Here is a 25,399-nt window from a genome sequence, read left to right as displayed (position 1 = left end):
TCCAGATCAGCACATTTTTCTTCCTCTTTTCCACATTTGTTTACACTCTTTAAGGCTAATAATAAGCAAATAACAAGGGATAATTTCATAAAATTTTGACCGCAGAATGAAATTCAGACAAAGTCAACCAGAAGCAGCCAGAAGAATCAACGTTGTGATCACTGCATTTTCATTCATGTTTTCCATTAAGGAGTTTGACTTCCTTTGCTTTCTTAGATTTGTCAAACCACAGTAATACTGTGACATACCATGCATGCATCAGCAGACCAGAAATGCTAGTAAGAATGTACAAGAGGGACCTCTTCTACGGTCTCATGAGATAAACTTATTACCCGGTTTGGGACCTTGATGCTACTTTCTCTCTTTATTTTGTAACCCCCCAAAAAATTTGGATAAATTAACAGATAATTTTGTAAGAAATCAGTGGGATTTATTCTAGTATATTATTAGCATCCAGTTGTCACATAATAAGTAGATGTTGAAGCATTTTACAGAAGGGACCACTCACATTTTACAGATTGAGACACTCAGGCACTGAGACAGAAGTACCCTGGCTTTCCTATTTGACATAGAAAAGGAGAAGAAGATTACATTTTTGACACAAAAAATAATTTGTTCGGGGTAACTGCCTTGTTGTTTTTGGAAGCTCAATGTATGCCTGGATAGGAAAGATATACTGTCGTTAGTAAAGCTTGCTTAAATTAAGCTAGCATGTAAGGGTATCAAAATAATAATAGTAAGAGAAACAAGTATGTAGGAAGCAAAATATTTTACTATAAGAAGCCTGAGACCAATGAATGTAACAACAGAGGAGTATTTTGTTCTTGGGTTCTCTTTTGGGGAAAACAAAAATTAAGAAGAAAGGGCACTTGTAGCCCTTTCCCTAATTAATAACTGCACACTTGGAAATCTGATTGGCTAAAGTTACATCATTTGCCCCTAACAGTGCTTATGCATATAGACTGCTCTATTTTGTCAGCTCTGGATGGTGACAGAAAAGAAGCACCATCTCAGCTGTCATCAGAAGCAGGTTTCAGTTTGGGTTGGTGTTGGAAACTTCCAAATGCAGAACTGTAACTGTTGTTGTAGGCTCATGTCAACATCTGTAAGGCAATAAATGAGTCTTGTATTCTGATAGAGTAAATATTCTCAAGCCTTATGGCTATTAGAAGAAAGATGTGTTTTCATATCAACTGCCATTTACTTTTTTCTTAATTTTCATGTGTTGTGGTTTTAGTTTTTTGTACAGCTATTATAGCTCTTACATGAATGCAATATAAATGCCAATTAATACAAAATAAGACTATATTCATGAGAAGTGATCTCTTAGTAAAATGCATCAAATGGTGATTTTCTAACTCAGCGACTTTTTTTGGTGATAATATTCCAAAGTTATTATTCCATCTGCTGTTCAATCCTCTGTTGAGCCAATCCAAGGTGGAAAAAAGAAAATAAGATAAAGTATATTAGTTTAGCTTTAATGAAACTCTAGTAAAACAATTATTGACTGTGGCTTTGGTCAAACTGAGGTAGAACTATTAGTGATAATCAGAATGAGGTGGTTATTTTCTGTGTAATCTTTTTACTATAAGGACGGTTACTATGATAAAATGAAAATTGCTCAGGTTTATTTGGCAAATGAAATCTGATGTAAAAATTTTCGATACTGCTGTCTGTTCACTCTCCCAAGATGATTTTAAATATATTTTTCCTTCCTGCTCTCATTCTTTTTGTTGCTATGCAAAGCTACAAAAGCCACTCAGCTCCTAATTGAAATATTCTTCAGATAATCTTCCGGAACATAGGATTGTGGTGAAATGTATAAATAAATGTGTTTTCTCCTCTGAAATTCTCGTACGTTTTCTTGTAGGGCTTTTTTGTTGTTTTCTTTACCTCCATTAGGACTAAATTAGATATTGACTAATAGTATCTATAATTTCAGTACTGCTAAGACCTGGTTTGTGAATCAAGATTTAGTATATTTTATTAAAAAAAAAAAATTCTAATAATAATCTAAGACATGAAATTTTCACTAAAGAACACTGTCACCCTCTTTAGATAGCCTTCTGTACTCATTTGGTATTCAATTTGCAGGATAGTAGAAAATCAGTCCATGTTTTATTATTTAACATTTTTATTATTTAAAACTTTGCAAATGTCGTTAATATTTCAAGAAAGAATGAGTTTAAACAAACACATATCAGTCTGAGCTGGGCATAGTTTATTCATTGCAAACTGTAGTAATTGATTAAATATCTCAGTTATGTATATTGATTGTGTTTCCTGATAGATATCTGGAAAATTTGGAATAAGAGAAGGATGAATTCTTGCTGCTTTTCCTAATGCTGGTTTCATCTGGGGTAGAAATCAAAGTCTTTGTTACTTGATCAGAAGTGGAAATGTCGCATGTAAATGCAACTATGGGGTGCAACTAGCAGTCACCTTACAGAAAGTATTTCTGTAAGGGTTGAGAGGTTTAAGGAATAAATAAATATTGCAGGCAAGATCTCCCTGCTAACAAATTACACATCATGTTGAACGCACAAGCAAATTCAAATCTGAAGGGTGCATAATTTCTGCAGGACCAATTTTACCAGCCTAAAGTTGCTTGAAACAGGTCTGGTGCTGTTTATCCCTTCAGTTCTGCCGCAAGAAGATGGGAGGAGTTCATTGGGAATAGCTAGGGCGAGGCAAGAAAGTGTTGTAGAAAGTCTTGAGGGAAGCATGGAAAAGTCAACCAGGACCTGGCTGCTCCATAGACCTATGTAGCTGCTTAACCACGGACAGAGGAAATTCTGGCAAATTATATTTTCAGGTTTATCCAAATTAAATTTAGATACACTGAAAAAGCAGGGTCTTGTATTTGGATGGAAATTGCTTTTATGGGTGCTTTTGTTTATGTTAAAAGCAACATAGATTTTAAGCCATAATTGGAGTTGCTTAGAAATGTAAAGAATTAAATTATATGTCAAAGAAACGGTCTTCGTTTTCCACCTCTTCCACCCAGACTTTAAGTATCTAGCTGTGGAAAATACTACTTTAGCTGCTTCCAGAGCTTCTGGTTTGCATTGTTAAAAAAAAAAATCATTTTTGTAGTTTATTTCTTTGACACTTGTTTCTCAGTCCCTACGTTCAATCTCGCAGTTTTATGTCAGACATGGGTTGCATGTCGTCACACTGAAGGCCTTTGGTTGCCTGTCCTCACCTAGCCCCTGTCATTTACTGTTGCAATGGTAACTCCTAGCCCCAAACAAACCATGGAGACTTTTTCTACTGCTCACATTCATGTCATCTCTGATGCTGCCTCTTACTTGAGGGAGAAGATACCACGAACATTTGCAAAGCTATTATGTTGTTACCCTTCAAAATCCTCCTTAAAACTCTCTGGTTTTGTGCTACTTGTATAAATTTTGACAAAAGATTAGACATCTGGAGGTCTGAGACAACTAGCCCATTGTGCTGACCAATCCTGCATTTTTTGGTGCTTTCCCATCTGTCTGTCTCTTCCCGTCTGCTGTATCTTATCTTGTTCTTAGATTTTAACCTATTCAAGGAAAAGGTCATCTGTTAATTAACGATGATGCAGCCCAACTACATTATGCAAAATGTAGCCTATTACTAGAACACATAGTCTGCAAGGGAAATAAAACTAATATTAATAACAACACCCACCTCAATAGCAGTAAATCCTTTCTAGACTTCTTTTTTTATTACTTTTATAGGATTAAGTGTTGAGGAAACATTTAGGTTAGTTCAAGATACATAACATCACTTTTATCTTCAAGTATTATCTAAAAATTGTCTGAAGAAATTTTGCAATATTTCAAATATTGCTGTTAGGAATCTGTGTAGGTTTCAAATTTCTAAATGTGAGCAGTGTAGTCCTGTCCCTTAAATGCTGCTGGTCAAAAATGTACTTCTGCGAATACTCAGGATTTCTGTTAAAAACTTCACATTATCTTTACTATACTGTAGTTCTAATCTGTGTGGTTTCATTGTTTCCCAAGCAAAATTAGTTTAATGAATTCGACATTCAGTCTTTTTATCTGTTTGTGGGTTTGTTTCATATAGTTATAATATTTTGTTTGTGCAAGTATGGATATACAATATTTTTAGATACAAATGATTTGCAAACTATTTTGCTTTTTGCAGAGAACAAGATGTGTGCAGAGTGAATTCATTATCCTTTACATATTCAATAATTTTTATTTTACTTAAATACAGATCATATAAATAAGATTAGTTTTCCTCATATGTTTTCTTATTTTCTGTAGCGAGTGAATGCTTTGAATGTTCCATAAGGCTGATCTAGGAATTCGGATCTAAAGAGTGTGTGTTATTATTGGCATGTGTTTACATAGTTTAGGATGTAATGCCCCATTAATTTCATATTGTTTTGCTTTATTTTTCATGTACCAGACCCTAAGGATGAAATAGATGAATTGCACTGCTATAGTTGAAATGTTAGTCTGAAATGTACTTCATGCTCTGTACGCAGAGGTGAGAAAGACCTCATTGATGACCATCAGTGTTACTTAGGGAGAGCTTCAGCAAACGTTCCTGGTCTTTTCACAGAATTCGTGCAGATTGAGACATTTCAATTATCCCAGGGACCAGTGAGGAAAGGCATAAAACTATACAAATATAATCTGAGTAGATTCTGAATTGCTGCCCTCTTAGTTCTTGAACTCTTAGGATAATTTGCTGTGGACTCTTACCCAGTTCATTTAATTCACTGATAGTCCTCAGTAATTAAAAGTAAAATGCAGACCTGATTCAAGTGTCCATTGTTTTGCACTTGCTTATTGCCTAAAGTGGTATCATAAGTATCATGAAAGCCTGCCAAGATTGCTGGTGTCTGAAATATTTCTTTAATGTCAGACTTTTTCTAATGCCAAAGCCAGTGCATGGTATTTTGATAGCTTTCTGCTAGCATGTTTTATACAAGTTCTGCAAATTCACATTAACATTAATTCATTTTGCATGCCAGTAGGAAAGAAACCTGTAAATTTGAAAGAGCTGGAAGGAAGGAATTAAGATTACACATTTTATCTAAAGTGATTGACAAAGTAATTGACAAAGCAAAGTAATGTGAGATAATACTAGAGAAGCAGAACTAAAAATTATTGAGGAAAAATTTTAGTTTAGTATCTGAAATTGAATGGGGAAGCAAGCCACAAAGGTGATGGTTGATTCTGTGCTTTTTTTATTGTTTGCTTTTTTTCTGTTGCTTATATTGTTAGAACAAAGTAAGGAAGACTGAGGACACCAGCAATCCGCAAAGAAGAGAGTTCTTACCAACGAGTTGTGAATGAACTTCTCTTAAAAGAAAATACCAAAACAAAGATTCCTGAAATCGCTGTGTTAATCGCTCTCCCTCTACTTGAACTTTTGTTGGAGCTTCTAAGAGAGCAGCAGTGATTTTGGAAGTGACAGAATCCCTGAAGTCCCACTGAAATAAGTTTCTGACTGTTAGACCTTATTTGAGATGGCCTTTTTTTACATTCCATGTGTACTTTTATTGAAAGTAAACTGTATTTTGATGAGGACATTATTAATGTATATGCGTATCACAAGAAGGCAAGGGATCGCTTCATCTGTGTTTCAAATTGCCATAAGCCATCACTGAAAAGTGCAATCCCTTCCCCTGGATATTCTTTCCCATCCCTCTGGTGCCTTTTGTTCTGGCACAAGCGTTTATGTGGCCACATAGGGAGCCACATCTGACAGCTGGGAAGTTAAAACTAATTTAGGAAAAACGAAATGTGAGTGATTCAAAGAGCGTTGCTTATCTATGTGGAAAGAGATTCAGCTTCACATTGCCTAAAACTCTGATTTGGGCTTTGCCAAACACAGACCCGGTGGCTAAAAGACTATTTCACAGTTGAGCAGATGCCCAACCAATGTTAATATTTACAAAGCAGAAGGCAGCTGCCAGCAATGTGGTTGACAACAGGCTGAAATTCCTGATTGACTTACAAATAAGTATGTCCTTAGGAGAAAGAGGAAGGGAGTGAGGAAGGGGAATGATAATATCTGGCAGCCTCATAGGGACCCCCAAGGATCTAGGGACTATATCAGGGATAAATAGGGATATAAAAGTCAACGTCCTTCCCCAGTCCAACAGCTGTTTTCTCTGAATGTGGTCTGAGGACACCGAATAGGAAATAGAACTGAGTCTCTAAACCTACAGGTTAATCAGTCATTTACAGTTTGTCCTATGAATCCTGGGAGGGAGACGTATCTGGGATGTGTTTCTGCAATGCAAAGATGGAGCGATTGTCTTTCTTTTTTGTCACTTGTGCCCTTATAAAGCTTTTGTAAGTGCGTTGTCAGCTTTTAGGTTTGTTTCTCCTTGTAAGTTAATCCTGCATTAGAGGTGATTTCAAGAAAATTTTGCAGAAAGAACAACTTAAAAGCCATTTGCATTCTTGACCCTGAGATTCTCCAGTAGTGCCCAGTATCCTGGTCTTTAAAGAACAAGAAGGTACTTGTCCTTTTCGCTACAAGGGCTAAAGTGGGAGCTGGAAGGCTGGGCTCTGGGTCACTCTTCCAGTGATCAGCATTACTGAGGCAAACTTTCTGTCAGCACCAGTTAGGGAAAAGAAGCACTGAAGTCTTAAGGGAGTTTGTAAGAGCAACATGTTAAAATGTCCTGCTTTTGATACTATTCTTCTGATTCCTTTTTGTAGTAAATAGAGAATATCACTCTAGATAAGTCTTATTAACTTTCAGATGCCAAATTAATAATTTGAAGGTAATTTAGTGGACTTTAACATAAACGATTTCTTCAAGGGAAAATATTGCGTCTAATAAGCAACTAACAAGCGTTTTTAAACATTTTTCAGGGACAGAACATAAGACTTTAGCTCTTAACTGATAGCCACTGCAAAATAACCAGACAAAAAAAGTCAAATAACATTAGCATACAGAGCTGAGCACGAACCTGCTTCATAGTTTGGAAATGAATGACAAGCTCATATACCAGATGTTTCTGAGATACACAAACAGTTTGAACTACTCAATGTAGCAAGTGAAGTTATAGAAGGGGCATGCTTTTATGAAAGTTGTTCTCATTTGTCATGTATACCAATGCATTCATTGCTGAGATTTCCTTCAAGCATCCAGATTATTTTAAGTACCTACATTTTCAGATTTGAGGCAAAAGTAAAATATTTCTGTGGACGGAGAACCAACAAACCAATCATTCTATATGTAAAATGCATTTGTGTCAAATTGCTTTCATTCTAAAATAACCAAAACCCTTCAGTCTCAAGATCAAGCTTAGTCTTACTGCTACTAGTATAGTATTTGCATTTTTTTGCTATTACTCTGCTGTTAGTGGATATTAATATAGCATGTGGCCATCACTGAAAAATGTGATCATTTATCCAGAGCTTTCTTGAGGAAGAAAATTCTGTACTGCCTCAGTGAGAGACCTCATCCTCCAAATAACTTATATACAAAATGTGAAGTGTCTGATTGATTCTGGAAGTTTGTGTTGTCTGCTAAGAACTTGTCAGATAACTTTACAGTATTCCTTTTGCCGTGAGCCTTGTGGAGACTTGTTGAAATTTGTTTCTGGGATTTTGCAGGAGGTCTTGCAATCGGTTTGCTAAACACTGATCTCAAGGATAATCAGGAGGCTTGACATCTTTGACTGTAAAGTATTGACCTAGAGATGCAGTCTTGAAACGGATAAAATCTGTCATGCATTATACACAGTGGATGGATACTGGTGGTTTTCTGACTTTCAGTCTTTTGATGTTGGTTCAGTTTGTATCTTATCTATTCCAAACATTTCATTTTCTTCTTCTATCTCCAGCATAGCATGAATGTGGTAGCCATCTCTAACTCCACAGGATAAAATATCCTCTTCAGTATTTGACCATGTTTGTAGTTGGATATTGAAAATTACTCATCTTTCCTATTATCTTTAGCTTATCTGACAAGAAAAGACACTTCTCACGGTGACTACAAAATTTTCAGATTAATGTATTTAATAAAAAGCCATGAACTCTTCATTGGTTTTACTGAAATGCAACAAATTGTCTATGTCAGGATTTCACTGGCTCTCTCCTATTTAAGTACTGTTTTGCCTACCACAAAACCCAGTTGGAAGGGTAACAAATGAAAGGAGTGTGGTTTTGTTATTTGTTCAAAACAATATTAGGGTGAAGTATCTAATGAATTCAAGCTGGGCACAGAACTGTTTGTTGTATATCTTCTGTCATTCCAAATAACATAAATTAGTTCCTTCTCTTTATATGAATTAGTCTTTTTATATTGTGAATAATGTTAATATTTAAAATACAGCCTGACTGGAAATAAGCAAAGAAATTTTCCTCACTGATTTATTTAATTCATTCTACTATACCCTTTCTCGAAGTTAGTTTAACATCAGGTGGTAGTAAATGTGACAGAAAAATATTTTTATTTTGTTGTGTTTTTTTTTTCTTTTGAGACAAAGCACTTATCACTTACAGGCATGTGGTCCTAATCTGAAAGATGAATTGGTTCATTCACTTCAAGTACCACATAACCATTCACACACCATCGAGCTTAACACTGTTAAAGGGTAATTTCCCCTATGGGAGCTATGCCCAATACAGCCGCATTCTCTACCCAGTGTCTTTTTATCTTTCCGTGGCAGGTAAGGAGATTTAAATAAAAGGCTTCATCAAGAGTGCAATCACAGACATATTCTTCCTATTGAAAGATCCATGAAACAACAAATAAACACTCCTAAAAATCTTAATGCTCCCAAGCATTACTAAGAAGACTACATTGTACAGTTCCCACTTTGAAATTTTGTGTTAGAATCAAAGCATGTGAGTTGCCTCATGGGCATGGCAGTAGAGGACAGGAAATATTATGGGAAAATTTGCATTTCCTATTAAATTCTGAATGTAGTAAAACGTTTCAGAACAATCAAGGAGTATATATCTCATAATCGCCATGATTTTTTTTAATTTCTCGTCATTTCTTTAGTTTCTGTACAATGACTCACTGAACACCCTATCATTATCGGTTCTGTATTCTAGCACAAGATGATAAGTCTACAGTGAGCTTTTCTTTAGAAGATAGTATTTACATATGTTCTTGCTCAAATATTTGGGGGCTAAAGTATTATCTGCCATAATTTTGCTTACTTTCACTTAAAGAATTTTCCAGAGATGCCAGTAAAAATATGCTTTCTGAGTAAAGTACCGAAAAGTTATAGAAATTATTCTAATTTCTTTTTGTTTTTTTTTTTTTTTCTCTGAGAAGAGACAGTGTTTTTTCACCCTTTCTGCTTTCACTGTTTAATTGTTTTCCTTCTAAGATCTTTTTTACATTCACACTAGAATGAACAGGCTTTATTTTTGAATTAATTTTTTGTAACTTAAGGTCACAGAGTGTGTTGTCTTTGATTTGAATGGGGTCAACATTTAAGTCTAAAACTTTTTTTTAAATGAACGCAGTTTTAGACCTAGACTCACAGCTCACAATCGTTAGTGAAGTCAAACCAATTTATGTGCCCTGCAGGTATGAATTTGAAGTTTTGCCAGAGCTCAGGGCATATTTACAAAATTGTTTTGATAAAATTATAAGTAACCTAAGTGCTATTCTTCATGTTAGGAAAGCTCTGCTGAGATTTGCGAGACCTCTTTGTGGCACTCATCTGCATGCTAACTTGCTTGGCTTTCTTAGGTCACATAAAATTCAGATTCTACTCGAAGTACTGAAGTTGATATGTCAACAGTACTGCCCTTTTACCCAAGAGTTCAGGGCTTAGCACATTAATAAATCAAAGCCTCCCAGATACTAATTCTCTCTTGCGCCAGAGAGAAGTTAACTCACTTCTTCCAAATGAGTATTTTACCCTGAAGTAATTGAAAGTGAAGGGATCATTCTCTTCATCTGATTGAAGCTATTCTACTTTGCATTGACTAAAGCCAAGACTCAGTTGGGTCAAAGAACATGAAAGTGTGAGAACATCTATAGCAATTTATTACTCATCAGAAAGGAAGAAGAAAATAGGAAATGCTGAGTTTCAATCCTCCTTTCTGAAAAATACTGCGCTCTTGTACACTAAGTGTTCTTTGGATCAAGCCTTTAATCCAAAAAGTGGTTTGCAATATTATACCAGTGAGATCCAAACTGAAAACTGAATATATGTATTTTTTTTTTTACCTGAAATGATGCGAAACCACACAGCATAAAGACTCCCACACAAAGTTTCGTTCCACTGAAATCTCTACACTGTAACTCTTCAATTTTTCCCATAAGTGCAAGCTGTCAAGAGCAGAGCTTGTCAAGAGCACTTAAGTATTTCTCACATTATATACTTAGTTATTAGTATTGTTTGCTTAGGATGTTCATAATGGATAAAATTCATCCATAAGCAGAGGGGTAGCTAAGGACTGTGTGCCATTTAATTCCTGTGTAGGTCTGCATATTAGCCTTAAAATAGAAATAGGGCATAGCCTTCCCTCTCCTCCCACCCACCCGCAACAGGACTAAGTTAGATGTAAATTACAATACCTAAAATCAGTAGAAAAGTTTCCTTGATAAACTGTATGGGGTTAAAAAAGCCACGTAAGCTCTCACTGCTAAATCCAAGCAGTGAATTTAGCTTGATTTTGTAGTGCATTAAAGAGGGCAGAGTGCAGTGGTTAGGAAAGTCCCTTGTAAACTTGCCTGCCATAAAACTAGTTTTAACCTACATCTCTAGTGGTAAGAGGCAAGATGAATCTCTTGCTGGTCTCAGGGAGGGAATTCATGTGTTGAGCTGGGCTCTAAGAACAGAATTTTCTTCTAAAACTGGAAATCTCATTAATATGCCACAGAAAATGTCAGGGTTTTAGAGCTATCCTTTTATACCTCTTAAAAATAATCTTTTCTAAAAATAAAATCAAAGTGAAATTAGACATAAAGATAATCATTTAGCATTGAAGTGTGATATTAAGTACTCAAAAGTCTGATAATGAAAATGTTCCCACAGTAGCCATAACCTGTCATCAGACTTCACAGGTGACTTCTCTCTAAGCGTTCAGTGTAGTGTAATACTTTGAATGTTGGTGAAAGATAATAAAAACCCTAGATATGTAAGATGGATAAGTCCATCATAATGTGAGATTTGATGAGTATTTTTCCTATGATTATTTATTAACTATAGTTAATTTTACTTAAGTCTTAAGATTAAATCATAAACCACAATAGCATTCATCTTATATTCACACTGAATATAAATTAATTTCGAGATAGTAGGTAGAAGAAAAGTTCATTCAGGGGTTTAACATAGCTAGGTACCAGACCGAAGGTCCTGTGTAGTCTATAATAATAAGGATTTTTTCCTATGCAGAACAATCTGAAAAAAATTGCAGCACATGCATGATCTTGTGCAAATCACATACTGCCAATATTCTCAAGAGCACAAAAATTATTAATCAAGCTGTAAATAGTATTGTTGGATAAGATATAATTTCTTTTACAGATACAAATAAAAATAACTTTTGTTCTCTTTGCTATTATGTTGCTGAGCCTTCCAATATAATCAGTCAGTATAAAACCCTGTTGCCGTCCTGTTTTCTTCTTTGATTAAATCAGTAAAAATACGAAATTTTTTTACATCATAATTTTATCAACTATTTTGCTGCAATATTTTTCAGATGCATTCTCAATAAATATAAAGTATTTGCTAAATTTTTTTGCTTAAGCAAGAGTTAGTACTGTTTATAGTTATATCAGCTCAAAGGAACCCTTAATTGGATTATTTGATTAATTCAATAGACTAAATCTAGTAGAACTGGTTTGTTTTTTTTAAAAAAAAGTACATTTGAAGAAACAGAAAATTATGAAAATAAAACACCCCAAAGAACTTAGTTTTCACTGAAATTACATCATAGAAAAACTCAAGATTTTAGGTTTGGTTGGTTGGGTTTTTTTAGTTGGTTTAGTTTTTATTTAAATCAACGAAAAGGCTTAATTTTATATTGCTGGCAAGGAGATTGATAAAAATCAAATCATTTCACATTTCTCATGTACATTTTCTGGACCAACAGTAAAAGATAGGATCTCCTTGACAGATTCCATTCTTCCTGACTGAGCTACTACATATTGAACACATTTAAAATGTTGATTATATTTGGTTTCCAAATGCCTATTTTTATATCAGCTTCAACTCTTACCTACATGCCTTACACTGAGCTATAACTGTTCTACTCCAGAGGTAAGATTTTGTGTTCTTCGTGTCAGTACTGTTGTTATTAAAATAGCTAACCTCAGCAATCTGTGTATATGTTCCTAACAACTTTTACATTCTGCAGTAGAAATAAACTGATTTATAAACAAACAAATAATCTTTGAGACACTGTAGGAATAAAGTAGCTGAGTGAGGAAGAAGTTAATTCGTGCATCTGCCACTGCACATACAATAAACTGGGCATTTGACCTACAGAGCAGTCAGGTTAATTGGATTTCAATGTGATTTCCTTTATTTTAAGTCTGTTGTATTAATGTTTAAGAAAATAAGTGTACACAAAACCTGAAATATAGATAAATAGAATATAATTATTTTATGTTTTTAATGTTTCCATTCGGGTCTTTTTCTCTGTTGCAGGAGGCAAAGCTAAAGCAATCATAGATTCATAGATTACAGACTCACAGAATGTTAGGGCTTGGAAGGGACCTCAAAGGATCATCTAGCCCAATCCCCCTCCCTGAGCAGGACAACCTAGATCAGATCACACAAGAACGCGTCCAGGAGTGTTTTGAACATCTCCAGAGAAGTAGACTCCACAACCTCTCTGGGCAGCCTGTTCCAGTGTTCTGTTACCCTTACTGGGAAGAAGTTCTTCCTCATGTTTAAGCAGAACCTCCTATGTTCCAGCTTATATCCATTTCCCCTTGTCCTATCACTGGATGCCACTGAGAAGAGCCTGGCTCCATCCTCATGGCAGCCACCATTTACATATTTATAAACATTAGTGAGGTCCCCCCTCAGTCTCCTCCAAGCTAAAGAGACCCAGCTCCCTCAGCATTTCCTCATAAGGGAGATGCTCCACTCCCTTAATCATCTTTGTGGCCCTGCACTGGACTCTCTCAAGCAGTTCCTTGTCCTTCTTGAACTGAAGGGCCCAGAACTGGACACAATATTCCAGATGCGGCCTCACCAGGGCAGAGTAGAGGGGGAGAAGAACCTCTCTTGACCTACTAGCCACACCCCTTCTAATACACCCCAGGATGCCATTGGCCTTCTTGGCCACAAGGGCACATTGCTGGCTTCTGGTCATCCTGCTGTCTACCAGGACTCCCAGGTCCCTTTCCCCTGTGCTGTTCCCCAACAGTTCAGTCTCCAACTTGTACTGGTACATGGAGTTGTTCTTACACAAATGCAAGACTCTACACTTGCCCTTGTTGTATTTCATTAAATTTCTCCCCGCCCAACTCTCCAGCCTGTCCAGGTCTCTCTGAATGGCAGCACAGCCTTCAGGTGTGTCAGCCACTCCTCTCAGTTTAGTATCATCAGCAAACGTGCTGACCATGCACTCTATTCCCTCATCGAAGTCATTGATGAATATGTTGAACAATACTGGTCCCAGTACCGACCCTTGAGGGACTCCGCTGGATACAGGCCTCCAACTGGACTCTGTCCCATTGATCACTACTCTCTGGCTTCTATCCTTCAGCCAGTTCACAATCCACCTCACTACCCGATCATCCAGACCACACTTCCTCAGTTTAGCTGGGAGGACCTAATAGCTGCCTTCCAATACCTGAAGGGAACCTACAGGAAGGCTGGGGAGGAACTTTTTACAAGAATGTCCACTGATAGGACAAGGGGAAGTGGGTTTAAGTTGAAGGAGAACAGATTTAGATTAGATCTTAGGAAGAAATTCTTCAGTACGAGGGTGATGAGACTTTGGAATAGATTGCCCAGAGAGGTTGTGGATGCTCCCTCCCTGGAGGTGTTCAAGGCCAGGTGGGACGGAGCCTTGAGTAGCCTGGTCTAGTTGAGAGGCGTCCCTGCCCATGACAGGGAGGTTGGATTAGATGATCTCTAAGGTCCCTTCCAGCCTATGCCATTCTATGATTCTATCATTCTATGATGCCATGGGAGACTGTGTCAAATGCTTTACTGAAATCGATAGACCACATCCACTGCTCTACCATCATCCACCCACTGGGTGATGTCCTCATAAAAGGCTATCAGGTTTGTCAAGCACGACTTCCCCTTAGTGAAGCCATGTTGACTGCCCCTAATGACTCTCTTATCCTTGATATGCCTGGAGACAGCACCAAGGATAAGTTGTTTCATTATCTTTCCAGGGATGGAGGTGAGGCTGACCAGTCTATAGTTACCTGGGTCTTCCTTCTCGCCCTTTTTGAAGACTGGAGTGACATTTGCTTTCCTCCAGTCCTCAGGCACCTCTCCCGTTCCCCACGATTTAGGAAAGATGATGGTGAGTGGTCTGGCAATGACATCCGCCAGCTCCCTCAGCACCTGCGGGTGCATCCCATCAGGACCCATGGATTTACGGATGGCCAGGTTGCTTAACTGGAAGACGCCTCAAAGATCATCTAGTTCCAACCACCCCGATATCAGCAGAGACACCCTCCACTATGCCAGGTTGCTCAAAGACTCATCCAGCCTGGCCCTGAACACTTCTAAGGATGAGGCATCCACAACTTCTCTGAGCAACCTGTTCCAGTGCCTCACCACCCTCAGAGTGAAAAATTTCTTCCTTATATCCAATCTAAATCTCCCCTCTTTCAGTTTAAAGCCATTACCCCTTGTCCTATCACTACAGGCCCTTGTCAAAAGTCCCTCTCCAGCTTTCTTGTAGGACTCCTTTAGGTACTGCAAGACTGTTAGAAAGTCTCCGCAGAGCTTTCTTTTCTCCAATCTGAACAACCCCAACTCTCTCAGCCTATCTTCATAGGAGAGGTGCTCCAGCCCTTCGATCATCTTTGTGGCCCTTCTCTGGACTTGTTCCCACAGCTTCAGTTCCTTCTTATGTCAGGGTCTCTGGAGCTGAATGCAGTACTGCAGGTGGAGTCTCACAAGAGCAGAGGGGCAGAATCACCACCCTCGACCTGCTGGCCACGGTTCTTTCGATGCAGCCCAGGATACAGTTGGCTTTCTGGGCTGCAAGCACACATTGCCAGCTCATGTTGAGCTTCTCATCCACCAGCACTCCCAAGTCATTTTCCTCAGAGTTGCTCTCAGTCCATTCTCCACCCAGTCTGTATTTGTGCTTGGGATTGCCCTGACCCATGTGCAAGACCTTGCACTTGGCCTTGTTGAACTTCATGAGGTTCTCACAGGCCCACCTCTCCAGTCTGTCAAGATCCCTCTGGATGTCCCTCCAGTCTGTCAACCACACCACACAGCTTGGTGTCGTCAGCAAACTTGCTGAGGGTGCACTCTAATCCCACTGTCCACATCACTGACAAAGATGTTAAATAACGCTGGCTCCAAGACTGACCCCTGAGGAACACCACTCGTCAGTAGTCTTCGCTTGGACATCGAGCCATTGACCACAACTCTTTTGAGTGCAACCATCCAGCCAATTCCTTGTCCACTGAGTGGTCCATCCATCAAATCCATATCTCTCCAGTTTAGAGACAAATATGTCATGCAGGACAGTGTCAAATGCTTTGCACTCGTCCAGGTAGATGTCAGTCACTCTTCTCTTACCCACTAACACTGTAACCCCGTCCTAGAAGGCCACCAAATTGGTCAGGCACGATATGACCTTAGTGAATCCAACATGTTTTTTTTTCCCTATTTTAATACGTTCCTTAGCATAGTCGCCAGGAGGATCTGCTCCATGATCTTGCCAGGCACAGAGGTGAAACTGACTGGCCTGTAGTTCCCCGAGTCTTCTTATTTTTTTCCCTTTGTAAAGATGGGGGCTATGTTTCCTTGTTTCCAGTTGGTGGGAACTTCACCAGACTGGCACAACTTCTCAAATATGATGGATAATGGTTTAGCAACTTCATCTGCCAGTTCCCTCAGGACCCATGGATACATCTCATCAGGTCCCATGGACTTGTGCACCTCTAGGTTCCTTAGATGGTCTCAAACCTGATCTCCTACAGTGCGTGGTTCTTCATTTTCCCACTCCCTGCCTTTGCCTTCTGTGACTTGGGCAGTGTGGCTGGAGCACTTGCCAGTGAAGAGTAAGGCAAAAAAGTCATTGAGTACCTCAGCCTTCTCCATATCCCGGGTAACCAGATCTCCTGTTTCATTCTAGAGAGGACCCACATTTTCCCTAGTCCTTCTTTTATCACCGGCGTACCTATAGATGCTTTTCTTGTTGCCCTTGATGTCCTTGGTCAAATTTGATTCTGTCAAGGCTTTAGCTTTCCTCACCTTATCCCTGGCTGCTCAGACAATTTCTCTGTATTCCTCCTAGGTTACCTGCCCTTGCTTCTACTGTCTGTAGGCTTCCATTTTGTGCTTGATTTTGTCCAGGAGCTCCTTGTTCATCCATGCAGGCCTCCTGGCATTTCCACCCTACTTCCTCTTTGTTGGGATGCACCGCTCCTGAGTTTGGAGGAAGTGATCCTTGAATATTAGCGAGCTTTCTTAGGCCCCTCTTCCCTCCAGGGCTTTATCTCATGGTACCCTACCAAGCAGATCCCTGAAGAGGCCAAAGTCTGCTATCCTGAAATCCAGAGTAGTGAGCTTGCTGTTCACTCTCCTTTCTGCATCATCAATGCATTGCAGGAACCTCCTGGATTGCTTATGCCCTTCTGTGTTGTCCCTCCAACAGTTATTGGGGTGGTTGAAGTCCCCATGAGGACCAAAGCTCATGGACATGAGGCTGGTCCTATCTGTCTTTAGAGGGCCTCATCCGCTTGGTCTTCCTGTTCAGGTGGCCTGTAGCAGGTATCCACTACTATGTCATAGAATCGTAGAATCATAGAATGGTTAGGGCTGGAAGGGACCTTCAAAGGTCATCTAGTCCAACCCCCCTGCAACAAACAGGGATATCTCCAACTAGATCAGGTTGCTCAGGGCCTCGTCCAGCCTGGCCTTGAATGTCTCCAGGGATGGAGCATCCACCACCTCTCTGGGCAACCTGTTCCATTGTTCTACCACTCTCATGGTAAAAAATTTTTTCCTAATATCCAACCTGAATCTACCTCCCTCTATTTTAAAACCATTACCCCTTGTCCTATCACAACAGGCCCTCCTGAACAGCCTCTCCCCATCTTTCTTGTAGGCCCCCTTGAGGTACTGGAAGACCGCTATAAGGTCACCCCGGAGCCTCCTCTTCTCCAGGCTGAACAGCCCCAACTGTCACCTATCCCTGCCCTCCCTTTAATCCTGACCCACAAGCTCTCAGTCAGTGACTCAGCCATCCCCAGGCAGAGCTCCATGTACTCCAGCTGGTCCTTTACATAGATGATGACATCTCCTCCTCATGTCTCCTGCCTGTCCTACCTAAAGAGCCTGTATCCTTCTATTAGAACACTCCAGTCATAGGATTCATCCCACCGTGTCTCCATGATGCCAGTAAGATCATAGCCCTGCAGGCGCACACATCTCTGACTCCTCTTGTTTATTCCCCATGCTACGTGCATTTGCAGAGAGGCATTTAAGTTGGCCCCCAATGAAGCTGACTTACTGGCTGGAGTGGCTGGAATTCCTTTCTGCTTCTCTTCAGGTGCTCTCAGTTTGTCACAGGCAAGCCTGATATTATCCCCCTCCCCCTTCAAGTCTAGTTTAAAGCCCCATCAATGAGACCCACTAGCTCTTCCAGTAGTTATTCAGATTGCAGCTTATGAATATCCACACGCAATTTAGACCTAAGCTTTACTTGACTTCCAGAAGTACTTGATTACAATTTTCAGCCAATAGTTATTGGCCAATGGATGGTTTGCTGTTGTATTTGTCATATTCTGTTCCTGACTGGGGCTCTGTTGTCCAGTCATTGTTTGACAGGGAAGCCAGAGAGAACAACTTTCAGCTCCTGTTTTGATTATTGTAACTGGCAGAAGCAGATTTTCACTGCAGATAATTAGGTTTCTAGTTAGTTTCCATGAATATTTTGTAGTATTTGCTTGAAAGTGATTATTTTATCAGCCAGTTCCACCAGGATATGTTGGCTAAAATGTATGCAGAGAGCAATATAAATGAGAAATAAATACAGTGAAAGAAATGTAATATGCCTTCCAATTCAGAGAAATGGGTCTGAGATGTTTTCTCGAGTCTACAAGACTTAGGAGTCTCATAGCTGCTGTAGTAGAGATAGTGAGTAAGTCCAGGTAAAGGCAAGCTCACTTTGTAACTTTTCAAGAGAAAGGAAGCTACTTAAGAGCAATAAAGGAAAAAGAAGTGGGAAGTTCAGTGTCTACTGGAACTGCCTGGAGGAGAAGTTGGAGAACCAGCAGCAGGTGGGAGATCTTAGAAAGGGCAAGAGCAGGAGGGACAGATTGTAAGTCAATTAAGTTTTTTAGAGTTATGTACATAGTAGAGTAAATATACTTTCTCAGAGTTTTTAAGAACTGTTCTGCACTCCTGGAAAATGGGTAGTTTCAGGTAGACTGAGCTATTTGAAAGTCTTTGGTGTTATTCTGAAAGGGCTGAGAAGGTACAGTGAAGACAGCATCCCATCACACAATCCCAGCCACAAATGAGTGTACCAGCATAGAGGGCAATGAGACGTGTTTTCTTTTATTAGAGATGTAGCTAAATTTATCTGATAAGCCCTGATGTAAAAAAAAAACCAAACATTTTTCGAGGATACTAAGTATTTGTAAATTCTTTTGAGTTTCAGCAAGTGGAAAATACTGTGGGAAAAACCTATCCTTTAGCAGAACTGTTGCTTCTGTTAATAACACATAATTGAGAAAGAAGTGCAGGAGCATATAAAAATTCTTTGTGAGGGAGGATTTGTTAATTTTTAAAAGGAGAGGTGTGGGAGAAACCTGTGTTTGGATTAAAGCCATTGTGAATTTAGGTGGTTCAGTGAAGCATGCAGAGCTCAGCGCTGTAAGGTACTGAACCTTGGGGCTCTGATCCAAAAGCATTTAAATACTTGCCTATTGTCAGACTCCTGAATAATCTTGTAGCAGGAAGTGGAGTTTTTTATATTCTTGAAGGTATATTTCAGTGCTTTTTTGAAGCAGATCCTTAGTACATTGCAGGTTTGAGCCCTTGGGAAACAAGAAGTACCAATAAAGAAGTAAGTATAAATAGACCAACTGGAAATAATGTCTTGATTTATGAAGTTAGAGCAAAAAACACCAGGAAAGACAGCGTTGAAGACTACAGGGTGTTGCTAACAGAAAACTTTAGTTTCTGAGTCACAGAGTGTGTTGCTACATTTGAAGAAGCTAAAATTGTAAAGTAGATTAGATATTGATGTTAATTATGTTATTGAAAATCAGAGTAACAATACTGAAATCACTATCTGATTAACCACTCACTTTTATAATCACATGCTGCAATGCTAGAGTAATTCCATAATACCAACTGACTCTACATTTAGCATATTCTGGAAGAGAAAGAAGAGGCAAATCTCTTCATCCGTGTACTAAATATCCAGGTTGAATATAATGAAGTAGAAAATCACTTGTGTTTTTCACTCTGAATAATGTAAAAACAAGCCCTGATGGATTGTTGTTGCTCCTCTTTGGATCTTGATTATTCATGGATTTCTTTAGGATGACTACACAAATGTGGCACTTCATCTTGGAATGCTGGCTAAACCAAAAGAAAAGCAGGTTGTTGAGTGATGCTGTTGTTAGAGTATTATTTATTTGCTTTGTGTTTTGTTTTGTTTTGTTTTCCCCTGTGTCTCATATAAAATATTGCAGTCATCTTAAGATTCCTTTGAATCATAGAACTGCACTGGCAAAAAGACACTAGAGTGTTCATATTGCTCCTGTATTCTTTATAATTTTAAGTATGTTTTTAATTTGTAATTCTGAAAAACAGAATACTAAGTGACTCAAAAATCTCCTTGCAACTCCGTCCCAGTAATTCAAGATTGAGCTGTCATACCCTGAGTTTTGGTACTGGCAAAGGCAGTTGGTGCTGGTGGTATGTGGGTATGTGGGTAAACTGTAAAGATAATCTAATTTTTATAAGATATTTAGATATCTAAAGTGTTTGGACTCTTTCAGAATTCATAGCAGACACACAACTGCCACTGAATTTCCACATTTCGTTTCCCTTTAGGTATTTAAACATCTTTTAAAATTTTCCCTTTTGTCTGATCCAACATCTGTTGAACTCTGTAGATATTTCTGGTGAGCTTTAGGTAGCATTCTAAGTTAAGATTGTGACGTTTATGTGATGTCAGCATAGCATCATTTCGCTTCACAGCTGTTTTGACGTAAGACTTCAGAAATGAAAACACTTGTACTGATTTAGCAGTTACCACCTCATTTTCACATTCCGATTCCACTTAAGACTTCAAAGCAAAAGTGATATCTGGAGAGAATAACAGCCCGGATCTGGTTTTCCGGCGTGCAAAGCGCTGAGCGGTGCCTGCTGATAGGCCATCAGACCGCTCTCCCTGCTTTGCAGAGTGCCTCTCTACTGATAACTTTATATCCTCTTTTTCCCTGCCAGCTTGTGTAGTAAGAAGTCTACAACTGAATTCTGAGCTTGCACCGAGGCAAGTCTGGGATAATAACTGACGCTAAGAAGTGCAGTGAAATCACTATGGGATAAAAAAAAAAAAAGCCTAAAGACTCTGTCAGTAGTGAGCGATCACTCTGTTATTCTAGGATTAATACTCCTTTTTCTGTCCAGGGCTTCTGTAGAGCTGACATCTGCAGAGCATAATATCAGTAGACTGTTCTGGGAAGGTGAGTTAAGAGCTTCAAAAAAAAAAATCAAAGCCCTCGGAATATTTTTTTTTAAGCAAAGGAAAGAGTTTGCAAATTGTATAGTAGTATTTTCCTGGTACTACAAAATCTGATTTCTCATAATAAACTTTTTGGGGTGTAATGGCAAACTAGATCATTTAAACTTGCCTGCAGGGATTTCCAGTGCAGATAGATAATCTGTAAGCAGTATGCACGTTTTATTACCTGGATTCTTAGGCAGGCAGTGAAGTTATTCTTGCCGTGAACATTTTGAGAAGTGAGAATTTTGACAATTGAACACACATGTAGGACCAGACCTTCAAACTGTGTACCAGTCTGGAATAGTTCTTTCAGCTGAAAGGAAACACCACCAACTTATACCAGCCAAGACTCTAAGTCACATTTTTCTAGATCAGTTTTCTATGTAAAACAGTGCTTGTTTAATACTTTTTCTTTCCTGCTTTGTATCAGGACCCCCCCAGCGAAACGTTTCCCCCAAACAAGACCACGAAGAAAGGAAGCACGACAAAGTCTTGGACAAAGGCAGTGAAAGTGGGACTTCCTGTAACGAGTTGTCCACCTCGAGCTGTGACAGCCACTCGGAAGCGAGCACCCCTCAAGAAAACGCCACCAGCACTCAGCCATCCACAGCCCACCAGCCAAATACTCTGACTTTGGATCGTCCATCTAAGAAGGCCCCGGTGCAGTGGATGCCACCACCAGACAAACGCAGGAACAGTGAACTCTTTCAAACTCTCATTAGCAAGTCCAGAGAAACAAACCTTTCCAAAAAGAAGGTATGTGAGAAGCTGAGTGTTGAGGAAGAAATGAGAAAATGTATCCAAGATTTTAAAAAAATCCACATTCCAGATTACTTTCCAGAGCGCAAACGTCCCTGGCAGTCTGAACTCTTACAGAAATATGGGTTATAGTAATCAACTCCTTCATGACGTATCTCTGGGGCGTTTGATGTTTATTAAGTTGCCACCAACTTACTGTTGTTCTCCTTCTGGCCAACTCTGCCACCAGAGATATTCCTGCTGCTTATTTCTTTCTGTGAACAGTGGATGCTGGATAGTACATGGTTTCTTTAAAAATATATATAAAAAGATAGAAACTTAACAAATACAAAAGACGTCTCATCTACATAATAGCAAAGAAAGAAGTGCATGGTCAAGAAAGATGGTTTTCGAACTGTAGTCAGTTGAGCTTCATTATCGTTTTGGAACTTATGGAATAAAAATCTCAATCATCAGTTAACGCCTCATTTTATGTCACCAGTAAAAATGACTCAGACTTGCTATGGATGAAGAGAAACAGGGTTTAAAATTTGATTTAACTGGTTTCAGAACTAATTCCCAACGTTCTTTCAATGTTAATGCAATAAAGCAAATACCTATTTTGCATGAGCACAATGTTACAAATAAATCACACAAGAACAAGAGGTTGTCTGTTGCTTGGAGAATTATTTGTTTGATACCAAGCCTATAAATGTAAAACGTCTAAGGGATTGGATATACTTTGTTCTGGATCTGTGATTTTTTTGTGTGTACAGTGTTCTGTATGTAAGGATGGTGTAAATATGCCTTATACTGTTTTATTATTGCACCAAAAACGTTCATCTATTAGTGCTTGTCAGGATTATTTCTGTGAAATGCGAACTTATGGCAGATTGTGAAAACTAGTTTGGTGGTCTGAAAGTTTCTGTTATGTTAGTCGCTAAAATTGAAGAAAAATAAAGAAAAAAACTTTAATGTATTTATTAAAAGAACCATCTGGTAGATTTCCTTGGCTATGGTTATCTCCTTTCTTGTTTAAAAATAGAATCAAGAAAATTCTTACTTTTTGTTTAATGTTTTCGTAACTACTCTGCTGAAAAAACAAACAAAATAAAAAACGTATTTCAAGAGTGAGTGAAAAATACTTAAGGTGGTGCCATTTAATTGGAACCGCCACACAGACTCTCCAAGAGGAAGAGAGTTACGCTAAGAAGCAGCAGGGAATGAACTAAAAAACTGAGTGGTTTTACTAACAGAGCTGAAAGCAGTTCCAATTTGACAAGTTCACAAAAGTCATCTTAGAAATAGAAGATTTAAAATATCACAGCAGAGCGTGCTACGTTTACAGATGAAAAGTTTTCTATGAATAGTCAACTCTATATGACAAACCTATTTTCTCAGCCCAGATACAGGAAAATCAATACCTTTCTCATTACAGCACCGCCAAGAAGACAACTGTGGTTCAGAGAGCCATAGCTGGAATGGGTAAGGACCGCTGGAATTTGCAGGAAAGCCGCTGAGTTCTTACAGACTTGACATTATTACTGTCTGCACAAACATAAACATACACATACAGATTTAGAAGGATTCGTTCCCACATGTATTCTATAGCAGGAACTATACAATTGTGTCAGAAGAGATGTTTTACATCCGATGGTAATTTTAACTGTTTAGCAAAAGTAAAGAATCATAGAATCATACAATCATAGAATGGCATAGGCTGGAAGGGACCTCAGAGATCATCTAATCCAACCTCCCTGTCATGGGCAGGGACGCCTCTCAACTAGACCAGGCTACTCCAGGCTCCGTCCAACCTGGCCTTGAACACCTCCAGGGAGGGGGCATCCACAACTTCTCTGGGCAATTTATTCCAAAGTCTTACCACCCTCGTACTGAAGAATTTCTTCCTAAGATCTAATCTAAATCTGTTCTCCTTCAACTTAAACCCATTTCCCCTTTTCCTATCAGTGCACACTCTTGTGAAAAGTTCCTCCCCAGCCTTCCTCTAGGTTTTCTTCAGGTATTGGAAGGCAGCTATTAGGTCCCCCCGAAGTCTTCTCTTTTCAAGGCTGAACAATCCCAGCTCCCGCAACCTGTCCTCATAGCAGAGGTGCTCCAGCCCCTGGATCATCTTTGTGGCCCTCCTCTGAACACGTTCCAACAGATCTATGTCTCTCTTATGGTGGGACACCAGAACTGGACGCAGTATTCGAGGTGGGGTTTCACAAGAGCAGAGTAAAGGGAGAGAATCACCTCTCTTGACCTGCTGACCACACTTCTCTTGATACATCCCAGGATGCGGTTGGCCTTCTGGGCCGCATGAACGCACTGCCGGCTCATGTTGAGCTTCTTGAAGACTTCTTGTGTTGTAATTTCCAGGGTTATTCCTAACGCCTGTATTACTTTTCAGTCTTCTAATAGACCACTTCAAGAAAAGACTGCATGCTTTTGATAGTAGCTCAGTGACTTCATTTTTTTTTTAAGTGATCTAGAGCTAGTTACTTTCCTACTCAGTTAATCAATTGGCTCCAACATTTCATCTTTTGACAACATTTTTATAACTTGAAAGAGTACATATGGGATAAGCCTAGTCTGAACTGATACAGTCCAATGTGAAATCATTTCGCTTCTCAGCTCTACCCTTATGTTCCTTGCTTGCTTCTTTCTCTGGTATCCAAAAGAGCCATTTCTTCTTCTGAAAGTTTCTTACTTCTTAGACACGTTTAGCATTTGCTTTCTCTCTCTTTTTTCATCTTTGGCTTCCTAGTCTTTATCTGATGGAATTTCCAACTATTTAACCATGACGTATTAATCTCTAGTGGATACAATTCTGTTTTTCAGTGTAAAGTTAGACTACTATTGAGAGCTTTTGAAAATTTCACACTGAGTTTTCTTCTAGCGTTTTGAATCTGTCTTCATTGCACTTCTCACACCTCATGCTGTTTTCTGTTACCTTTGTTGAGGTTAAGTTTCCATCTGGGATGATACTTTTTAGGTTCAGACAGCATCTTGTACCTTCCCATTAAACGTTGCCATTGAGTTTGGAGATTTGTTTTGCCTTATTGTTAGTACTCCAGGCAGTACCTGCTTGTGATATGCTTAGGTGTTTGACCTGTCCAGACATTTTAATTTGTCCATATATAGATGTTTTTATGAGCTTTTTCTTTCTCTTTTAACATACTACCTAAAATTTCTCAGAGCATTTCTAATTCATTCCTGAGCATAACAGAATGTAATCTTAATCCATATCTTAATACATGGGCAGTGTAAGATTTATGATAACCTTAACTACTTTCCGTGTGTTCATGAAGCATGTGAGTTATGTGGCAGATAAACTACAGTGCTGTTACTTAGCAACCACACCAGTGTCTTAAGATGAAGTGCTTTGGTTTTGGAATTGCACAGTGTAGACTGTCCTCCTTCTTTCAGAGTGAAAAATTGGGATGTGTTGTAGTCAGAGAGAGAGAAAGGGAGAAAACAACAGCTCCTGTGAATCCTTCGGTCATGTTCTCTAATTCGCATCACACTTTTCATCCAGTTCACCCAGGTACAGCTCCAACCCTATCTATATGGTTATTAATCTGCAGTTTTCAGAATCCAGCCTGTGATTAGGAAAAAAGCAAGCTGGGACATTTGGTGGAACAGAGGAGCTTGTGGGCGGTTAGATGGCTAAAGTTGGCAGAAAATTCCCAGGTGTTACAAGAGAATCGTGTATTGGAAGCACATGGGGGATTTGATTGCTTCCCTTTGTCTTCTGTTTTTCTTTCTTTTCTATGATAGCTGCTTTTTCTTTTTCCGTTTCA

At 38.9% G+C, this 25,399-nt stretch overlaps 1 protein-coding gene across 1 annotated transcript in view; it reads left to right on the top strand.

Moving 5' to 3' along the window:
- The window catches only part of KCTD8 (potassium channel tetramerization domain containing 8), a 107,916-nt gene extending 86,167 nt beyond the window's left edge, over positions 1-21,749 (top strand). Inside the window, 1 exon segment of the mRNA XM_086611994.1 lies at positions 21,289-21,749. Within this exon segment, the coding sequence (XP_086468120.1) occupies positions 21,289-21,749 (461 nt within the window).
- The last annotated feature ends 3,650 nt before the right edge of the window (positions 21,750-25,399 follow it).

Source organism: Tauraco erythrolophus, chromosome 5 (assembly GCF_009769465.1).
Source record: "Tauraco erythrolophus isolate bTauEry1 chromosome 5, bTauEry1.pri, whole genome shotgun sequence".
NCBI lineage: Eukaryota > Metazoa > Chordata > Aves > Musophagiformes > Musophagidae > Tauraco > Tauraco erythrolophus.
Note: the sequence above shows the minus strand (reverse complement) of the source record. Positions and strands in the feature narration are given on the sequence as shown.